Below are 18485 nucleotides of genomic sequence, written 5' to 3' on the forward strand. Positions count from 1 at the left end.
GCGGTTCGTGGGTCAACTTTATGGGAGTAAAGTATACTTCATAATTTATTGTAGTAGTAAAATAATAAAAATGTTTTTTTTTTTGTTTGACTCAATACAATAGTCATATAATATGAAATATGAATTCAAATTCATGAAATTAGAAAAGATGAATGTAAAAAAAACACATAAATATTTTTAATTATTATATTTTTTAAATGTTTTTTTTTTTTATGTCAATGTTTTAATTACCTCATTCATAACCTTTAACTGAAATATCTTTTATAAAAATTTAACTCATAATAAGTACACTATAGTTTTATTATGTTTTCAATCAATTTATATTTTTTATAAGTTATTTCCACAATGGTAACATTTTAATTCAATCAGTATCCATTTGACCATCTGATGATGATTCATCAGATTCATCAGATTCTGAAGAATCATCAGTTGACATACTATCATCAGAACTACAGTCCGAAGTCACAGTTTTTAATATATCATCACTGCAAATCATGTTCCATTTTTTTAACTTTTTGGTATCTGAAATTCATATTTAAATTCAAATAAGTTTAAAGATATTTAAAATTATAAAATATAGTTCTTACCTAATGAATAAAAGTCATTGAGTGTCAGCGATTTTGAGCCTTTTTCAACGAGTCCCCCATAGACAAACAAGGTATTATGTTTAAACGCTAATCCACTATGTGATCGCGGAGTTGGCGTTTCTGAATTTACCAAACATTGAGCTACTTCAGAATCTAGTTTGTTTGGTTGTTCTTTAACTGAAACTAAAATTAATAACCAATAAAAGTAAATATGTTATATCATTTTATTAGTTATTGTATACTTAATCTCCAAGTGGGTGTATTTTGTTCCATATCTAACATGTACAAATCATTATAAAATGTACTAGTTAAATCATCTTCTCCATGTTCTTCATCATAAACACCACCAAATAAAAATGCCTTATTATGTCCGGTAATTGGCGAACCAGATAAACTACAACGAGCAGTTGGTAAAGAACCAGCTTGTTTCACTTTTGACCAACGATAATTTGAACAATCTGTATCACCTTCTATAAAATTAAATTAAGCTAATTGACAAAAGTAGACAATTTATACTATAGCTTTTACTACAAAATATAATAAATACAATGATTGCAGAGAGAAGATGCCAGTAGAATTATTTATTTACTCTCTCACCCATATAAAACATGGCAAATTTAAGTTTAACAGAAACAGCCTTGTTTAACTAGCTTGAGTATTAGAACAAATTAACCTATTATACAACTTTAAGTTCAGAATATTATTTGTGTTATTAGATGTTGTAAAATATTAAAATTAATAATTTAATCATTTAACATAATAATCATTTGCATACAAAAAGCAAGTATAAAAACATATACAAATATAAAAATCTAAGGTAAGGTTAAAGATATTTTTTAAAATTTAAGTTTGATAATAGGTCAATTCACTTTAATATTAAGCTAACAACACAAGGATGGTGAATGGTTCTACTACAGAGTGGATTTCATCTAGGTTTTAATGATCACAATTTTTTTTTGCTGCACATGGGTTAGAAAGAATAATTAAATAGTGCAGTGATATCCTCTAATTGTATGTTTATAAAAAAAACTATAGGAGAATAAATATTCAATAGTATTAGTTTAATTGATTCTAATTCATTTTTATTATCTTTTTTGACATATTTTTAACTAGATCTATTGGTAGACATATACAGATACTTCAGTTTCATCTATTTTTATACAAGTTTGAATATCATAAAATGATCAATGAGCATACTACTATTAGGAATTACTAGGGCTTGGATTTATATGCTCAAAAACCTCAGAAATAGGCACAATAACATAATATGCATTTATGTTATTACTTTGTAGGAATGTGCCCTATAAAATAAAATAAAGTCTTTTATTTTCACTATTTTTAATATGTTTACATAACACTTTATATTATATTTATATGATTCATTTTTGTAATTATTTCAATATATTGTAATTCTAATAATTACACGACTAATATTTTTTTCATGAAAACCTACTCAATAAGAGATTACTACTTGTCCCGAAAGGTCTCAGATAAGAAAACAAATTCGTCAAATCACATGGACTATAAATATGTTATTTTAATTAAAATAAGTAAAATAAAATATATTATACATTTATAAAAGGTATATATGCGATAAAAAGTTAGAAAATACAGAAATATGCAGTACATGTCAAAAAATAACAAAATATGCAAAATACAACTTTATAATTGGGATTTATTGACTATAATTCAAACTTGTAGCTTACCTAGTTATTTTTTGGACTGTTTAGAAAAAACATGCAAATGCATAATATAAATCTGGGCCCTAGTAATTACCAATAACCTTTGATTACTAAATAATAGACATTATATTATATTATACTGTACACTGGTCGTTTATTTTTTTGCTTATTAAAATATAAACTTACTTTCAGGAGTTAATACAAACATGTCAATTAGAATTGTTCCTTTGTCATAATCTTTCTTAACTTTTTCTTTATAATAACCACCATAGACAATAATTCTACCATCCTCCATAGCAAACATTTGACAACCAGATCTTGGTGATGGTGCTTGTCCTAAAAATAATTTATAATAAGTTTAAATACAAAAGTACACAAATATCAATCATACCAGAAGTTTTGATAGTTTTCCATTTATAGTCAGCTAAACTGAATGCATATAAATCATTAAAATATTGGTAGTTATGAGTATTATCCTGAAATCCGCCAAATAATACCAAATGACGTTTGCTGAGTACCATTCTGTGACCACTGCGGCCGCAGGGGCCTCCTTCTGCCCTAAATACTGAATTATTAAAATCGTAGAAAAACCAAGTTTACCACACATCTGGTGTTTGCAATAACATTTGTTCAACAAAGTGAAAATGATGATACAATCAGAATTGATTTAACCATATTGTTATATAGTATAGCTACACTAAATAACATAATCAAATAAGATTTGCCAGCTCTGGTGTCTAATAATTGTATTTAAGATCAATGAAATACATTTTAAATTGTATTAAAAATATACAATTTTAATTACATTCATTTGAATAATGAGGAGGGTCTGTAATCTATTTTAATACATTTTAAAAATGCATAAATAATTATAAGTTAATAGATTTGAAAATAATATAATTTTTAAACTAAATCTAACACACACCAATTTTGATTGTAATTTTGTTCATTAAACTTTGAAAAATTTTAATTTCAATTAGATTTAACTAAAATGATAATTGAACCTAAACATCTTTATTATAATAATGACTTACATCACTTTTGTCCAATTTCGATTCTTTAGACTAAAAACCCATAAATCATTATAATGATAAAATTGATACTCTGAAGGACTGGCAAATTCTCCTCCAAAAATCCACAATTGTCCATTATCTACAGCAACACTTACAGCAGAGTGAGATGATCTAGAAGGTGGGGCACCAGGAGCATCCACTAATGTCCATGTATTATGACTTATATTATAAAATAATAAATCATTGTACATAATGGTCTGTAATAAGATATAATGAATTATAAAATTATACTTAAAAGAAAAAGGAATTATTCTATATTTTTGCATTTCTAAATATTAAAACATGTAACTAAAGGTTAAATTCTAGTTATAACATTTTATTGTCCTAATCCTGTACACAATTCTATGCAGAATAATGAATGTATAGGTTACAGTAATAATACAAAAAGGTTTTTGTTTCATCACTTTTAAGAGTAGTAGAAATGGTTAAATTATCAACTTAAACTTACTATCAACATTTTTTATAAGTGTTTAAGTATTAAAATTTAACTTTATTAGTGTTTTTGTTATGACTATTGACAAACGTCTTTGTAAGTCTTACATGTAACACTAAAAATATCTAAGAAAATGTTGATAATATTAAGCTTACATTTTTTTAAATATTCATCACAACTATAGAAAGGTTTTAACAAAAATTAATAATTTGAAAACATAACATACCATAACTAATAAAAAAGTGAAATGAAGTATTACGTTTTCTTCAAGGTACTAGATGATTTGTATAACAGTCTTGAAAACTGATTTAAAAATGAAACATTAAAAATTATAAGTGCGATTGGTCATTAAATTGAAATAAAATCTGAAGAATTTGAAGTAGAATACTTTTCATAAAAGTTTGTACTTAATAGTGATGAATTAAAAGGTGAACTAAGACTCCTATATTTTTTGTCTAAAATTGTAGCAGCCCAGAACTATCAAACAAAACAATTAATCAGTAGTTAGAAAAATGATCAACAATTAAAAAATTTGTAATCGTACAAAAAGCATTGACATTTTTTATCACTGCTCTTGCTACAAGTTGTTATTGTAAAAAAGCTTTTTCCAAAATAAATTTAGTAAAAAAAATAAGAAGCCACACGAAGCAAGACAAATTGGATGCTATATTTTTGTAGAGCATCACAGGAAAATTATGAAAATGTTATGAATGAGTTCAAAAATTATTAATTCAACTAGAACATATTGATTATTGTCAATATAATAAATATAGTACCTCTATTAAATCAATGCTATTGTTTAATAAAATTTAGTTGTAAAAAAATTAATTTAAAAACAATTTTGATATGTTCTTATGAAAGGAGTTAAAAAATTATCTATTATACTTACTTAAACCCCCTACAAAAAATAATTATAAGAATTCCAACCATATGTAGTATGTACCTATTGTTTTTTATTAAAACTTTATATATTAAATATTTTGTATTAATTACCAATAAAGTTAATTCTAAATAAAATTAATTACAGTAAGTACAATAAATGAAGTAAAAATTAATACTCGGTTATTAATGAAAAAAAGGTAAATTATTTCAAGTAGAACTTGACTTGGAAAATGGAAATTTTTACTTACATTTTTACCATTATGGAACTCTCCACCAAATAGTATAATTTCATCTTTATCCGGATGTGGAACAAATGAAAAATTTGATCTCCTAGATGGATTATCAATTTTTGTTTCAACCACCTTAACTTTTGCTTTGTTCTTAGCTTCAATATGAGCCACTATAGTAGATACTTCAGGCTAAATAAAAGAAAAATAGGTATAAAGAGTGTGATATAAAATTAGGTTAAAAAGGTCAACAGTAAACTATAACAAAATTAATTAATTGTTTTTTCATGGGACAACATAATGCTATTAAAAATAAGTAGACATATTGTATAAATCTTTATTATAATAAAAATTAATAAAATAAAATTAGATTAATTGGAAGAGTTCTTCATCGTAATACCTTTTGTTTACCGTTTCATTTTTAAAACTTATCATTAAACTGATTTTCTTGGACTAAATCAGCCCCTATCTTAAAGATACTATTTTTTAACAAATATACCTCTCCAATTTTTCCAATATCTTTTTTGATCCTTTGAGCTATTTTTTTTTCTCTTTTAGCAGTTGCCTTTTCAATGCGTGATGCTCCTTTTTTTTTATTTTTTCCCATGACCACTAACCTTATATTACCTAAAATAGTATTCAGTTTTATAAATATTATGTATAACAATCTAAATTATATGATTTTCAATAATAATACCAACTCACTTTTTTAAACAATTGTCAATTGACTACTGATTATAATAATTAATATTAATCTATGATACACAGAACCAAAGTAATTAATTTTTAAATAGTTAAAATTAAGATTTTTATTACTTATTATTTTAAAATTAATAATTAACTAATTAGTAATTAGTAATTAAGTAATAAAAATAAGAATATTCTGGTATTCTACATTTAAATAACATCAAATAATAATATTTAGTAACTACTAACGTGCTTATCACTCACTAATAACCACGTTGTTTTGTTTATACTTAAAAGCACGGTCTTAGATTATAACAATTTAAGATAATAAGCAAATCGTTATCTTATATCTAGAGTGGTCGATACCCAATAACATTGTTTTTCCAATCCCAATGGTTGTAGATAAATTATATTGTTCAATATTTTAAATTTAAATTTACTATTGTATAAGTTTAATAAATTATAAACCATCTAGAAATTGAAATTCAGCATTTCTAAATGTTAACACCTTTTTAAATTTTAAATCAAGAAATATCTCTTAAATTAAATTATTGAATAGTAAACATTCAGTTATGATTTTTTGATGTATTAGGAATTATTTTTTTCATTAACTTATATAAATAATACTTTTGAATACACTTTTACATAGGACGTGTAAGGTACACCTACCTATAAATTTTTGTTGTTTCTTTTATCAAATTAGTTATTAACGATCATACAATTTTTAGGTAGTTAAAAATGCATTGTATTCCAATTTGGCTTCATAAAATACAAGATAAAGATAAAATTCAACAATGGTAATATTTTTTTCCTCTTCTATTAACATATATAATATATTAGTAGGTATTTAGTTTGTTGTTACAATTGAATGTTAAATTTAATGTTTATTAAATTATTGTTTAAAATTAAATAACGGGTATATAAGGATTGTTTATTCTACTATAACTTATGATTTTTTCTTTTGAAGTTTATATATTTTTATATATATTATAGTTTTTAAACGATTTCCTACAATATTATTATCTGTATTTGTTTTAGAAGTAAAATAATTTTTGTTTTTGTTCCAAACAAAATACTATTAATGATTTTTTATACATATAGTATTTACAGTATTTGCTTCAGTATTGATGGTTCCCAATTACTTGCAACAGCAGGTCATGATGTTCTTGTTTATCGATCTATTGATGGACATCTTCTACATACTTTAAAAGGTAAAATATGTATCCTGTAACTATTAGCTTGGTATTTTGTATTATGTTATAAACAATCCATCTACATTTTATTTTATACTTAATTTTTTTAATATCAAAATTATTATTTTTTTTTTTCATTTTAATACGTAATTTGTGAAATTTAAAATTATAAATTAAGTGTAGTTATATTACAAAACTAATAAATATTTTTATAAAATATATACTTTTACTTTTAGGGCACAAAGAAAACGTTATTTGTTTAACAAATGCTAAAAATGGTAAACTATTTGCTTCAGGCTCAGCAGATAAAACAGTTATTCTCTGGTCATCTAAATTTGAACCAGTGGGAAAATACAAGTAATCAATTAAATGTATTTTTTTAATTATTACTGAATTTTTATATTTTTATTCAGCCACAATGACACAGTTCAATGTATGGATTTCAATTCCATTACTCATCATTTAGCAAGTTGTAGTTCTATGGAATTTGGTTTATACTCTTTAGAACAAAAATCTGTTCAAAAATATAAAATCTTGTTTAAAATAAACACATGTGCCTGGTCAACAGATGGTCAATCATTAGCCCTTGGGTATGATAATGGATGTATTTCCTTACGGAATCGAAGTGGAGAAGAAGTTGCAAATATTGAACTTTCTGATGGACAATCGATTTGGGCAATTACATGGTTATCATCTAGGTACTTATTAAAATAAATAATTTTATCATTTATGTTTATTATATTTTTATACGTGTTGTAGATATAACGAAGATGACATTTTATGTATTACTGATTGGGGACAAAAGTTATCATTTTTTAATAAATATGGTTCTGAAGTAATTAATTAAATAATACACACTTGATAAATAACTAAAAAATTCCAAATTTTTTTTTTTTTTGTAGACTTCCAAAAATAAAAACATTAGTTTAGAAGCTTTAACAATTAAAACATTATGTAATGATTCCTATTTATTAATTGGCGGTTGTAAAGGAAAATGTGGTATTTTTTCTATTGAAGGAATAAAGTTGACTGAATTTGAAGACAAACACAGTTGGATTTGGGCATCTTCTGTGCATCCTCATTCAAAATTTCTAGTAAGTTTCTTTGAATAAACAATTTATTTTAATTTGGTTGTATACAATTTTTATCTAAAATAAAAGTGACATAAATAGGAAGACAATTATATTCCCTAAAATCCTATTAAATATGTTTGCAGTTATGCTCTATTAATTACTTAAATATTCTCTAAAAAAATTATATAAACTATTGATAAAAAAAAAATGCGTAGATTTCAGATTTGAATTTCTGTTCATCTTAAAACCAAACAAAAATATTTTTAATAATGAAAACAAAACAACAAATTTTAATTCTTACCCAACATTATTGCCTTGAACAATTAATGATTTAAATAAGCTTTCAAACAACATTGAGAGTCAATATCATCAGTTATCCAACCGTACACTAATAACAAATTGAATAAACAATAACAAATCATGAGTAAAACAAATTAACATTTTATCTAAAAAGAAGGGTTGTATACTAGTATATCAGCTTCTTTACTGCATTCTAATGTTTAAAAACATTGAACAATTTATTATTTTGTGAAAATTTTTGATTCTTCGAGTTAAAAATGTTATAAAATCATAAAATATGCTCTAAAAATGCAAAAACTCCAAAATATGCAAAAATATACATAATAAAATCTTGTATAAAAAATCTTTAAGCCATGAACAAATTTTGGTGTGAACTAGTTATTCTTTTGATCATCCATTAACAATATGCAATATATAAATGTCGGCACTAGGTATAACCAAGGATTTGTATAAATTAAGTTAGTAAAATATTCTTGACTATGTCATAACTTTTTTTTACTCCATTAAGTAAAAAATGTTCTAACCTAGCCCATTTTATGTATTTTATTTACATTTAAAGTTTTAATACAATGATAGAAAAAGATTTTTTGATTAACTTTTAAAAACAAACATTTGACTCTACATTAATATTTATTGAAATGATTTAAAGATGTTTTTAATCTCCAAATTATTTCTATTTGTGATGTTTTTAAAATGTAGTTGTTTCATTATTTTTAATATTAAAACTTAAATAAAAGTTATATCTATCTATATTAATAGGCGTTAGGTTGTCAAGATGGAACATTAGCTTATTACAAAATCGAGTTTAGTGTAATACATGGACTTTATCAAGAAAAATATGCATACAGGTACTAAACTTGCAATTGTAATTTCACAGTTACACAAAATACATTTAAAAGGTTATGGTACACAAATTCTTAAACTAATTGAAGTCACCTGTTACTGTTCAAATAAATGGCACTGTTAATAATTTTATTAGTTTATAGATTTTCACTGACTAACAAAAAAATGCTTTTAATTAGAAAAAAATGTATATTTTTAGTTAAAATGAATATATTTTATTATTATAATTTCACTTTTTTTGTTATTCATTAGAGAAAATATGACAGACGTTGTTGTTCAAGATTTAGTTACTAATAAAAAAGTACGAATAAAATGCAGAGATTTAGTTAAAAAAATTGCAATTTATAAGGATCGATTGGCTGTAAGTTTAAGTTGAATATATTTAAAAACCATGCAATTTATTTTGAGTAAACATTTTTTATTCTTACATACCTTCATTTAGGTTCAATTGCCATCTAAAGTTGTAGTGTATGAATCATCTTTAAATCAAACATCTGAAATGCATTATAGAATCAAAGAAAAAATGACTGATAATGCTATTTGCAATCTACTAGTAGTTTGTTCAAATAATTTAGTCTTATGTCAAGTAAGGAAGTTTAAACTCTAGAAAAATAAAAACTTCATTTATTCCTAATTTACATTTTTAGGAAACAAGACTTCAATGTTTATCACTAGCTGGTACATATGAACGTGAATGGACTATGAATTCTGTTGTAAAGTACTTAAAAGTTATTGGAGGTTCGCCAGGCAAAGAACAAATTTTAGTTGGATTACATAATGGACAAGTAATTTTTAATTCTAGCTTTATTATTCTCATTAAATCAATTAATTCTAAATGTATGATATTCATAGGTTTTGATGTTACACGTTAATAGTTTGGTAGTACAGCAATTATTTAATGTAAATAAAAGCGTTCGTTGTTTTGATGTGAATATATCAATGGACAAAGCGGCTATTGTTGATGATGAAAATAAGTGTTCATTTTTTGATATGAAATCAAAAAAGCTTCTTTTTCAAGTAAATCTAATGTAAAATTGTGTGACTTAAAATTAAATGTTATGTAATTTTAGGAATCTGATATAACAAGTGTGGTTTGGAATTCAAAATTTTCTGATATGGCATGTTTTTCGGGTAAACATATATTTAATATAAAAGTAAATGAATTTCCAGCTCATCAACAACGGATCATAGTAATAAATTAATTTAATTATCATAAACCACATTTATATAATTTTTTATATTAATGCTTTAATATTTTAGGGACATGTAATAGGCATGTGGGGATCTAAAATATTTTCTCTAAATGATTCTATAGTATCTGTGATTGAAGTGGCATTATCAGTTCCATTATATCAATGTTTAGAGAAAAAATATTTTAGGTGTGTACAATTGTTTATAAATACATACAATCAAAATTATATTTATTTATTTTTTAGCAAAGCATATCAAATTGCCTGTCTTAATGTCACTGATACTGATTGGAAAATATTAGCTCGAGAAGCTTTAGAAAATTTTGAACTCTTAATTGCCAAGAAAGCTTTTGTTCATATAAAAGAATTAAAATACTTGGAGTTAATCACACTATATGAAGTAAGTTTGTTTCACATATTTTTTAAAATATATATTTATTATAAATTCTAATTAGCATATAAGCTGTATTTGTTTATTTTTATCAATAACATTTTATACCATCTTTTGTTTTTAATTTTACCATCAGTAGTATAATACTTTTCAAAAAATAAAATATGTATATTGAATTTTAAATTAATAGCTTAGATATCTTTTTAAATTTGTGATAAAATAATCAGCTTATAGATTTATAAAAATTGTATTTATTTATACTTAAATACTTTAAATTATAAAATCTTATAAAAATATAGTTATAAATGATGTCATCAGTGGATAATTTGATTCTTTTTTGCCATGTATGCAAATCACATTGTGGTTTTAACTTTAATATTAGAACAATTTCTATCTATTGTTAAACTTCATTTTAAAAATATGTTTCAATTTGTGTATAATAAATTATGTGAATAGCTTACTTAAAGCTTAATAATAGCTGAATTCACAAAACAAGATTTATTTAGTTTTTTGATACAGAAAACAAACAAATGCAAACTAGTGCTATTTTAAGAATATTATATTATATTATGTAAAATATACTATAAACAGCTATATGAGTGCAATTTAAAATTTTTTAAAGGAAAAAGGATCACATAATGATAAAGACAAACACTGTCTATTAGCTGATATACTTGCTTATGAAGGAAAGTTCAAAGAAGCAGCTAGAATTTATCAAAAATGGGGTTTTGAACATAAAGCTTTCACTATGTTTACTGATTTGAGAATGTTTGATTTGGCACAAGTATTATATTATATTTGTTTAATAATTTATTGTATATAAATTTTATAATACATATAAATGAATGTTAATGTAAAATAATTATTTGGTTCTTAGGAATTTATTGGATCAAATACTTCTGGTGAAAATAAGGAACTACTTATTAAACGTGCTGAATGGGCTATGAGTATTGATGAACATAAAGTAGCTGCAGAACTATATATTTCAGCTGAAGAATTTGACCGTGCTATTGATATTATGGTTCATAATTGTTGGACACATATGTAATTTTTTATTTATTGTTCATTAATAATATTTTATATTAAGTTATTACATCAGAAAATAAGCTCAAATATAGGTTTGTCTCTAATAATCTAGGAAATAGAAGAAATGAAAAAAATAAGTTTTTAAGGATAAAGTTATTATTGATTTATCTATCAAATTATGTAGATAATAAGAATAATATGAAAAACTCATAATATTTTTATGTTATTAAACTATGTGGAATAACTAAAAACTATTTAACATATTTTGCAATTTCATAGGTTGTTAGAACTTGGACGTCACACTGACAAAGCTGAAGAAGTAGTTCTAAGTAGAATTGGTGATGAACTTCGTAAATTAGGTGATACAGAAAGCGCTGTTGAAATATATTCTAAATTGGGCAAGGATATGGGACCTGACATGGTGTCATTGCATGTAGAGGCCCATAATTGGGATCAAGCTTTTGCCCTAGTTGAAAAAAATCCAATGTTTGCTCCTCTAGTATATTTACCTTATGCTGAATGGCTGGCAGAAAATGATAAATTTGTTGAAGCACAAAAAGGTATTTAGTTTATAGTCTTATGCTATTATATTTCTTATGTATTTTTCCTTTTTTTTTAGCTTTTTTGAAAGGTGGCCGTCCAGAACGTGCATTTCAGGTATTACAAATGTTAACTGAAAATGCTGTTGACGAACAACGTTTTCAAGATGCTGGTCATTATTATTGGTTATTAAGTAGACAATTTTTAAATATTGCTTCAAATAGGTAAATACTATCCTTAACTTAGTTATTTACTAACTAAGTGAATTAGGTATTAAGTTATTAATTCATAAGAAATATGTTTAACAAAAAGTTATTTATTGCAGTAATAATCCTGATAAAATGATAAACCAGTTCAATTTATATGACAAGTATGCTTCAATATATCATGCGTACAATGCTATTCACCGTTATATGGTTTGTACAGATGATTAAGGATTATTTATTATTGAGTACTTATACTTTTATTCACACCATTTCTCATGTATCATTTTATAGAAATTAGTGTTAATAGCAGAAATTAATATTAAAGTATTTTTTTTTAATTTGTACAGATCAGAATAGTAATGTTATTGTAAATAATATATATTTATAATTTTTTTGTAGTACAGTACAATAATAAAAATTAAATGACAAGTATTAGTTGTAAATTACGCAATTTTCAGTATTACATGAAGTTATAATAATAACTAATTAATTATAGTTCTAGCATTGCATTATTGTCCACAATGAACTTACTGTTTATTGATATAAATAATAAATATATTTCACATGTTTTTGTAATTTGTCTCTTAAATAGTACAATTATAAAACATTGACTATAGTCATATTAATTATAAGTTATGAAACTTGGATATTAATTGATATACCTCTTGTATCAAACAGCCACATTTGCAAAAAAAATATGTATGGAATATTTGAACAACCAAAATACTCCCTTTGATACTTGGATTATCAAATAATTATAAAGCATGATCATAATCTTTAATTTTCTAGTTGCTCATTTTCTCTCATATATTAATTATTTTCTGCACTATTCATTTGCAGGAGGATCCTTTTATGTCATATCAACCAGAAACTTTATTCAACATATCACGATTTCTTATGAATGAGACAAAAAACTTACATCTAAAAGGAGTTTCAAAATTGTAAGTTATTTAATATCAATAAAATAATATTGGGTTATGTATTACTTCACTTATATATAAATAATAAATTACCAACCAAATATTTTAATATAAATGTTAATTGTTTTAGTGCAATATTATATTCATTATCAAAACAAGCTCTTACTATGAGGGCATTTAAGTTAGCTAGACAAATCTTAACAAAATTACAACAGCTGAGGATTCCTCCTGAATATCAAGTACTAATATTTATTTACATAGTATAAATTTATAAGTATAAAATAAAATTTTTTTATCATATTACTCTAGGATTATGTTGATCTTGCTTCATTGAGTATTCGTGCAAAGCCATTTCATGACAATGAAGATCTTTTATCGATGTGTTATCGTTGTTTGACTTATAATTCTCCAGTTGTTCAAACATGTATCACATGCAACCATAAGTTTATTTTTTCATACATCAAATTTGGTTTGTATTATTGTATGATAGATTATTTTCCAAATATTAATTGACCACAAAACTTGATTTTTCAATTTAAATAATTGTTTTTAGACTGATTTTGTCAATTTTCATAATTTTGTTTTTATTTGATTTATATTAGAAATTTTACCATTAATTGAATTTCAATTGGAAGATTCTATATCAGATACTGAAGCATTAAAATTAATACAAAGTGCTTATGATGGAAGTAAGCCGAAAGAATCTGAAGATAAAGTTAATGATGTAAATAAATTTATTTTAGATGAAGAAAATCAAGATCAACTAGTTGATCCATTTACATACAAACTTATGAATTATGAGGTAATAATATAGTTATAAAGTACTCCTACTCCTATGATAATCATAATTTATATTTATTTTTCTTCAATGAGTATAATATACTCAAGGATATCTATGTATATGCTCAATGCTCCTTGATTAATTTTTTTATCTAGCTTAAAGAAAACACCTATCAACCCATAAAGGTTAACAAAACTATATTGCAATCAATGAGCACTACTAGTATTATAGTTTGTAAATGGCCAAAACCTTTAAAATTTAAATACTACAGAAACGTATTACCTGGATTTTCTGTGACAAACTGTCAAAATTGTTTTAAGGTATATTATTATTAAATATTTATTACATTTTTTACAATAATAGTATTTTTGCAGATGTTTCATTCAGATGAATATGAAGTTGAAATCTTAAAATTAGGTTATTGTCCATTTTGCAGAACTAAGACAGGATAGAAACAAAATGAGGATACAAAGAAAAAAGCTGTATATTTTAAGACAAAAAAAAAATATATATTTTAAAAATATTTAAGCATCAGGTTTCTTGCTTTTACCCAACTTCTTTAGGGTCAATGTAGCTCGTTTTTGTGATTCCAAAATAGCACTAGCCCTCCTCAAAGAAGCCTAAAACATCAATCATAAATTAATTTAATTGTTGATTATTTATCTTCAATAAAATTATAGTACTTGAATAAGGTCTTTTCTGTAATTGTTTCCAAGCAGATATTTTCGCAACTTGAACAATGATCTTCTTGGGCCACTAGTGAAGTTTACTTTTACAAGAGACTTTCCTGGTTTATTCTAAAAAAGAAAACAAAAAAAGTAATAATATACTTAACAGTACACAACAAAATGAACATCTAGGTTAGGGAATAATATAAAAACATAATTAGGATTTAATTTAATTTTAATATGTTAATACTAGATACTAGTACACAAGTTGTTAACTATCTACAGTTTATTTACTAGTGTCATATGCTATCTATATCAATAAAGTTATCTATACATTTTCCCTTTCTATTTTAAATAAATTAACAATATTGTTACGACATTTTTCATACATGTTTCGTCGTCTATACATGCACTAAATTAAATGCTGAGAGTGACGTGTGTGGTGGTGACATGAAAAAACATAAATTATCGAAAACGAGATCTAACCAGTCAATTAGTTAAAACTAAATACATTTTTTAAGAGAGACACTTTTATAATATAAGACTATTAAAATTTCAATGATAACTGTAAAACTACAAGCTCCAATAAAAATATTTAGGTATAACCCACCCATCCAGTTTATCATGCCCATCAACAACCATTATGATTACCATCTTATTATATTAAGTAACTATGTCGGTAGTTTGTGACATCAGCAGATGGTGAAGATGGACTGGACAGGTTATAAGTTTAGAATATATTTTGTTGCATTGGTTACTTAGTACTTGAGTCATTTAAAATTACTAAATGGATTTTTTTTTAAATATGAATTTATTAATGTTTAGTTTAGATTGTACTGTATAAAAATCCTAACCAACATAATATATTATAGGTAATAATACAGGTAACTATGAATAAATTAATAATAGATACGTAAAATATAGATTAATAAAAGCATAAAAAAGCCATAGTAAATACTACACTAGATGCCCATCAGTTATACAGTTATTTACTTCAAATTATATCAGAGTTGGTGAAGCAATATTCATCAATTGGGAGCTATGCTATCTTTCAACTAGTAAAATAAATGCTTAAAAATAATTATAAAAATTAGGTTGATAGGTGTGAGCCATTAATTTCACATTACATCACTTACTAATTTTTAAAAATAATTATCTAACGAAAGTCTAATTAACTTTTTGTCAGTAATTTTTACTATAAACTTAAAAATTAATTTAACAAATCAACAACAATTATATTAAATATAAGGCCTATTTAACCTAACTAAAAATCATATTAGAGAAAACCTGGCAGTAAACAATAACATTTAATCATGTATCTATCTATATTATCATAATTCTCTAGTAAAATCGTAACCAGCAGCTCTTATTCCATCCACAAGGAGTAGAATATACATTTTTTGACCCCGCTAATAACAAAATTATATTTAATTTAGTTTTAAGTAGCAGTTAAAGTCAAACAGATCATATGTCAAATACGGTTGTTACTTAGTGTTTCAGGAACAAAAGTTTTCTCATACTCTGTAGTAAATAACTTATACTAATGGGGAACATGACTGATTTATTAACAATTTGCCATATTATGTATACTTAATAAGAAAAATGTATTCAACTATACCAACAATTTATCAGATTTAAAATATAGTAACTTCAGTTTATTTCAGAGTTGGTGAAGCATTATTCATCACTTAATTGTTGATATTCAGTATTTAAATGTTTACTTAATCAATATAAATAATATTAAGTAAAAAATAATTTAACTGAACATTATTTAATAATAGTTTTGTTCTATACACATAAAAAACAAAAATGTTAAGATTCTTTATATTATTCTTTTTAGAATCTGACCTAGGAAGTAGGATATACTTAGGATATAAATCTGAAGTATATAACAAAACAATAAAATACAGTTGCACCTATCAAAAATTATTAGATGTAAGTATGCAAATCAATAAACACTTAAGAAACGTTAATTTCTTCAAATGACAACACAACAAACCTAAAATTCCCAATTTGTAGTAAAAAATAATCAACTAATTATTTGTTAATTATAGGTATGCTAAATTGGCATAAGATACCTAATGTAAAACATAATCCAACTTAAGTGTTAGCATAAAAATCTATAATCAATAAAATCAATACTTACTGCCAACTTGCGCTTTTTAGTAATGACAGTGAAACCCTTGTTATTAGGAGCAGATTCAACACCGATACTGTTATCGTGTACAAGACCATTGTAACGTTTAGAGGCCAAGTTTGTTAAATTCATTGGTTCCTAAAAATAATATTTCAAATTAAGCTATTTCTTATAAATTATAAAATTTATTATATTATATTACAGATATCTGCATTTCAACATACTTTACTGAATGGTTTCTTAATGTTGGTTTTCTTAGACAGAAATGCATTGCTGTTCCTAATAATCATCCAGCTAAGATCCGCCGACATCGTGAAAGTGTCTAAAAGGAAACAAATTGTCAATTATAGTTTTCGAAAACTGAAAATAAGTAAACAACTCGACACATGGTTCTATAGAAAGACTCAAAAATGTTACATCAAAAATAGTAACGCCAAAAAAAACACATTTTATTATATAAATAAATATAGAAACACAATAGTTTTAAACTTATATTAAAAATAGCAATTAAATTTACTTACGTATGGTTCAAATTTGAAGAAAATTACTAACTTCTAAGTACGAAACTTAATAAGAACATTAAATGAAATTTTGACAAATGTCAATCCGATTCAAAAGTAACCTCAAAACAATGATCAAACAGTGCAGCCTATTCCCATACTTAAAATAAGAGTGTTTATCAAATCACAATAATTGTTGGTGCTACTGATTTAATTGAAAAATTGAAAAATGTAAATCCTAATAATAACTTACTGAAGTATCATCAAGAATTTGAGGCATCTTAAACTTAAATATCTTAATTCTTAAGTTATAATAATAATAAATATGTATAATAATTTTAATGTTCAAATGTCAAATCGCATTAATAAAAAAAAAGTGGGCAAGTGAGTACCGCTCTGCTGTACATTAGGTGCCGTATGGATCATTATTATATATTATAGGAGAGTTAAATTTGAATCCAATGATAGTTATCATTGTATACGAAAAACGATTCTGAACGAAGATGATTTGTCAGCCTAGGATATAATTTCTAGTGGTTGGTAAAAAAGGTGGTTTAAAAAAACCAGCTTATATTAAAAATATTTTGAAAATTAAATCACGTAAAGAAAACGCGAATCTTAATAACTGGTAAAATTTTCAAGTATCTACGACTTATACTTTTTGAATAATAACAAATATTTAAAATCATTTGAGGATAAATCGTTATCGTTACGCTATTTTGTTAAAATTTAAAATTCAAACGCACTTAAAATTTTTCCTATAATGATGCTTCGAGTTTTCTCTATAGATACTTGAAGAGTTGAAGGTAAACTTATGGAAAACTTAGTGTTGTATTTTTAATCCTTAGTTATAAACACAAAAAATTTTATGATTTTTCAACTTCAAATATTTCGCAAATATTCATAATTTTGACGAATTTTCGTCAAAATTTGAACTTCAAATGCTAATAAAAAAAAAAATTGTGCCTATGTATTCTTATAATTTTTTAATCACTATAAGAATAACATATGAGGAACTTTGTATTAAATTTTCAAGTATTTTGATAGGGCAAAAAATTTTTATCGACACTTCAAAAATATTTTTTCAGAAAAATTGAAAATTTCAGTTGTCTATAAATAGCTCAAAAAAAGTCAAAATATATAGAA

The 18485-nt window shown here is 24.5% G+C and overlaps 3 protein-coding genes across 3 annotated transcripts; 1 reads left to right on the plus strand and 2 right to left on the minus strand.

Annotated features, from left to right (window-relative positions):
* Positions 1-282: 282 nt before the first annotated feature.
* Positions 283-5818, minus strand: LOC114128565 (kelch domain-containing protein 4). The gene is made up of 9 exons (XM_027993105.2): positions 5590-5818; positions 5384-5511; positions 4906-5076; positions 3304-3539; positions 2661-2827; positions 2456-2605; positions 830-1057; positions 588-770; positions 283-522 (listed from the first exon to the last, which is right to left on the minus strand). Exons 2-9 carry the CDS (start codon positions 5489-5491, stop codon positions 362-364), a joined length of 1404 nt encoding a protein of 467 aa, XP_027848906.2. The 5' UTR covers positions 5492-5511; positions 5590-5818; the 3' UTR covers positions 283-361.
* A 163-nt stretch (positions 5819-5981) lies between these two features.
* Positions 5982-14562, plus strand: LOC114128530 (intraflagellar transport protein 122 homolog). The gene is made up of 26 exons (XM_027993053.2): positions 5982-6230; positions 6300-6368; positions 6673-6782; positions 7001-7121; positions 7178-7462; positions 7524-7599; positions 7667-7858; positions 8897-8985; positions 9233-9341; positions 9423-9566; positions 9628-9765; positions 9833-9997; positions 10051-10170; positions 10241-10359; positions 10417-10570; positions 11184-11345; positions 11439-11605; positions 11867-12147; positions 12207-12351; positions 12453-12543; positions 13174-13274; positions 13384-13492; positions 13563-13722; positions 13856-14055; positions 14190-14354; positions 14409-14562. The coding sequence occupies exons 2-26, from the start codon at positions 6310-6312 to the stop codon at positions 14484-14486; spliced, it is 3540 nt and encodes a 1179-aa protein (XP_027848854.1). The 5' UTR covers positions 5982-6230; positions 6300-6309; the 3' UTR covers positions 14487-14562.
* On the minus strand, positions 14501-17514 carry LOC114128531 (60S ribosomal protein L28). The gene is made up of 5 exons (XM_027993054.2): positions 17361-17514; positions 17064-17161; positions 16849-16977; positions 14718-14831; positions 14501-14654 (listed from the first exon to the last, which is right to left on the minus strand). The coding sequence occupies exons 2-5, from the start codon at positions 17148-17150 to the stop codon at positions 14559-14561; spliced, it is 426 nt and encodes a 141-aa protein (XP_027848855.1). The 5' UTR covers positions 17151-17161; positions 17361-17514; the 3' UTR covers positions 14501-14558.
* Positions 17515-18485: the final 971 nt, after the last annotated feature.

The sequence above is a fragment of the Aphis gossypii genome, chromosome 1, assembly GCF_020184175.1.
Source record: "Aphis gossypii isolate Hap1 chromosome 1, ASM2018417v2, whole genome shotgun sequence".
NCBI lineage: Eukaryota > Metazoa > Arthropoda > Insecta > Hemiptera > Aphididae > Aphis > Aphis gossypii.

What these genes read in the sequence shown, in the direction of transcription:
- LOC114128565 (XM_027993105.2), bottom strand. Translation starts at nt 5,491, where the DNA reads ATGGGAAAAAATAAAAAAAAAGGAGCATCACGCATTGAAAAGGCAACT. An exon ending in CGAAATTGGACAAAAGTGAT is followed by an intron (nt 2,828 to 3,303) that starts GTAAGTCATTAT and finishes TTCAGTATTTAG; the next exon opens with GGCAGAAGGAGGCCCCTGCG. An exon ending in TACACCCACTTGGAGATTAA is followed by an intron (nt 771 to 829) that starts GTATACAATAAC and finishes TATTAATTTTAG; the next exon opens with TTTCAGTTAAAGAACAACCA.
- LOC114128530 (XM_027993053.2), top strand. Translation starts at nt 6,310, where the DNA reads ATGCATTGTATTCCAATTTGGCTTCATAAAATACAAGATAAAGATAAA. An exon ending in AAAGATAAAATTCAACAATG is followed by an intron (nt 6,369 to 6,672) that starts GTAATATTTTTT and finishes TTATACATATAG; the next exon opens with TATTTACAGTATTTGCTTCA. An exon ending in CATAATTGTTGGACACATAT is followed by an intron (nt 11,606 to 11,866) that starts GTAATTTTTTAT and finishes GCAATTTCATAG; the next exon opens with GTTGTTAGAACTTGGACGTC.
- LOC114128531 (XM_027993054.2), bottom strand. Translation starts at nt 17,150, where the DNA reads ATGTCGGCGGATCTTAGCTGGATGATTATTAGGAACAGCAATGCATTT. An exon ending in CTAAAAAGCGCAAGTTGGCA is followed by an intron (nt 14,832 to 16,848) that starts GTAAGTATTGAT and finishes TTTCTTTTTTAG; the next exon opens with AATAAACCAGGAAAGTCTCT. An exon ending in ACAGAAAAGACCTTATTCAA is followed by an intron (nt 14,655 to 14,717) that starts GTACTATAATTT and finishes TTGATGTTTTAG; the next exon opens with GCTTCTTTGAGGAGGGCTAG.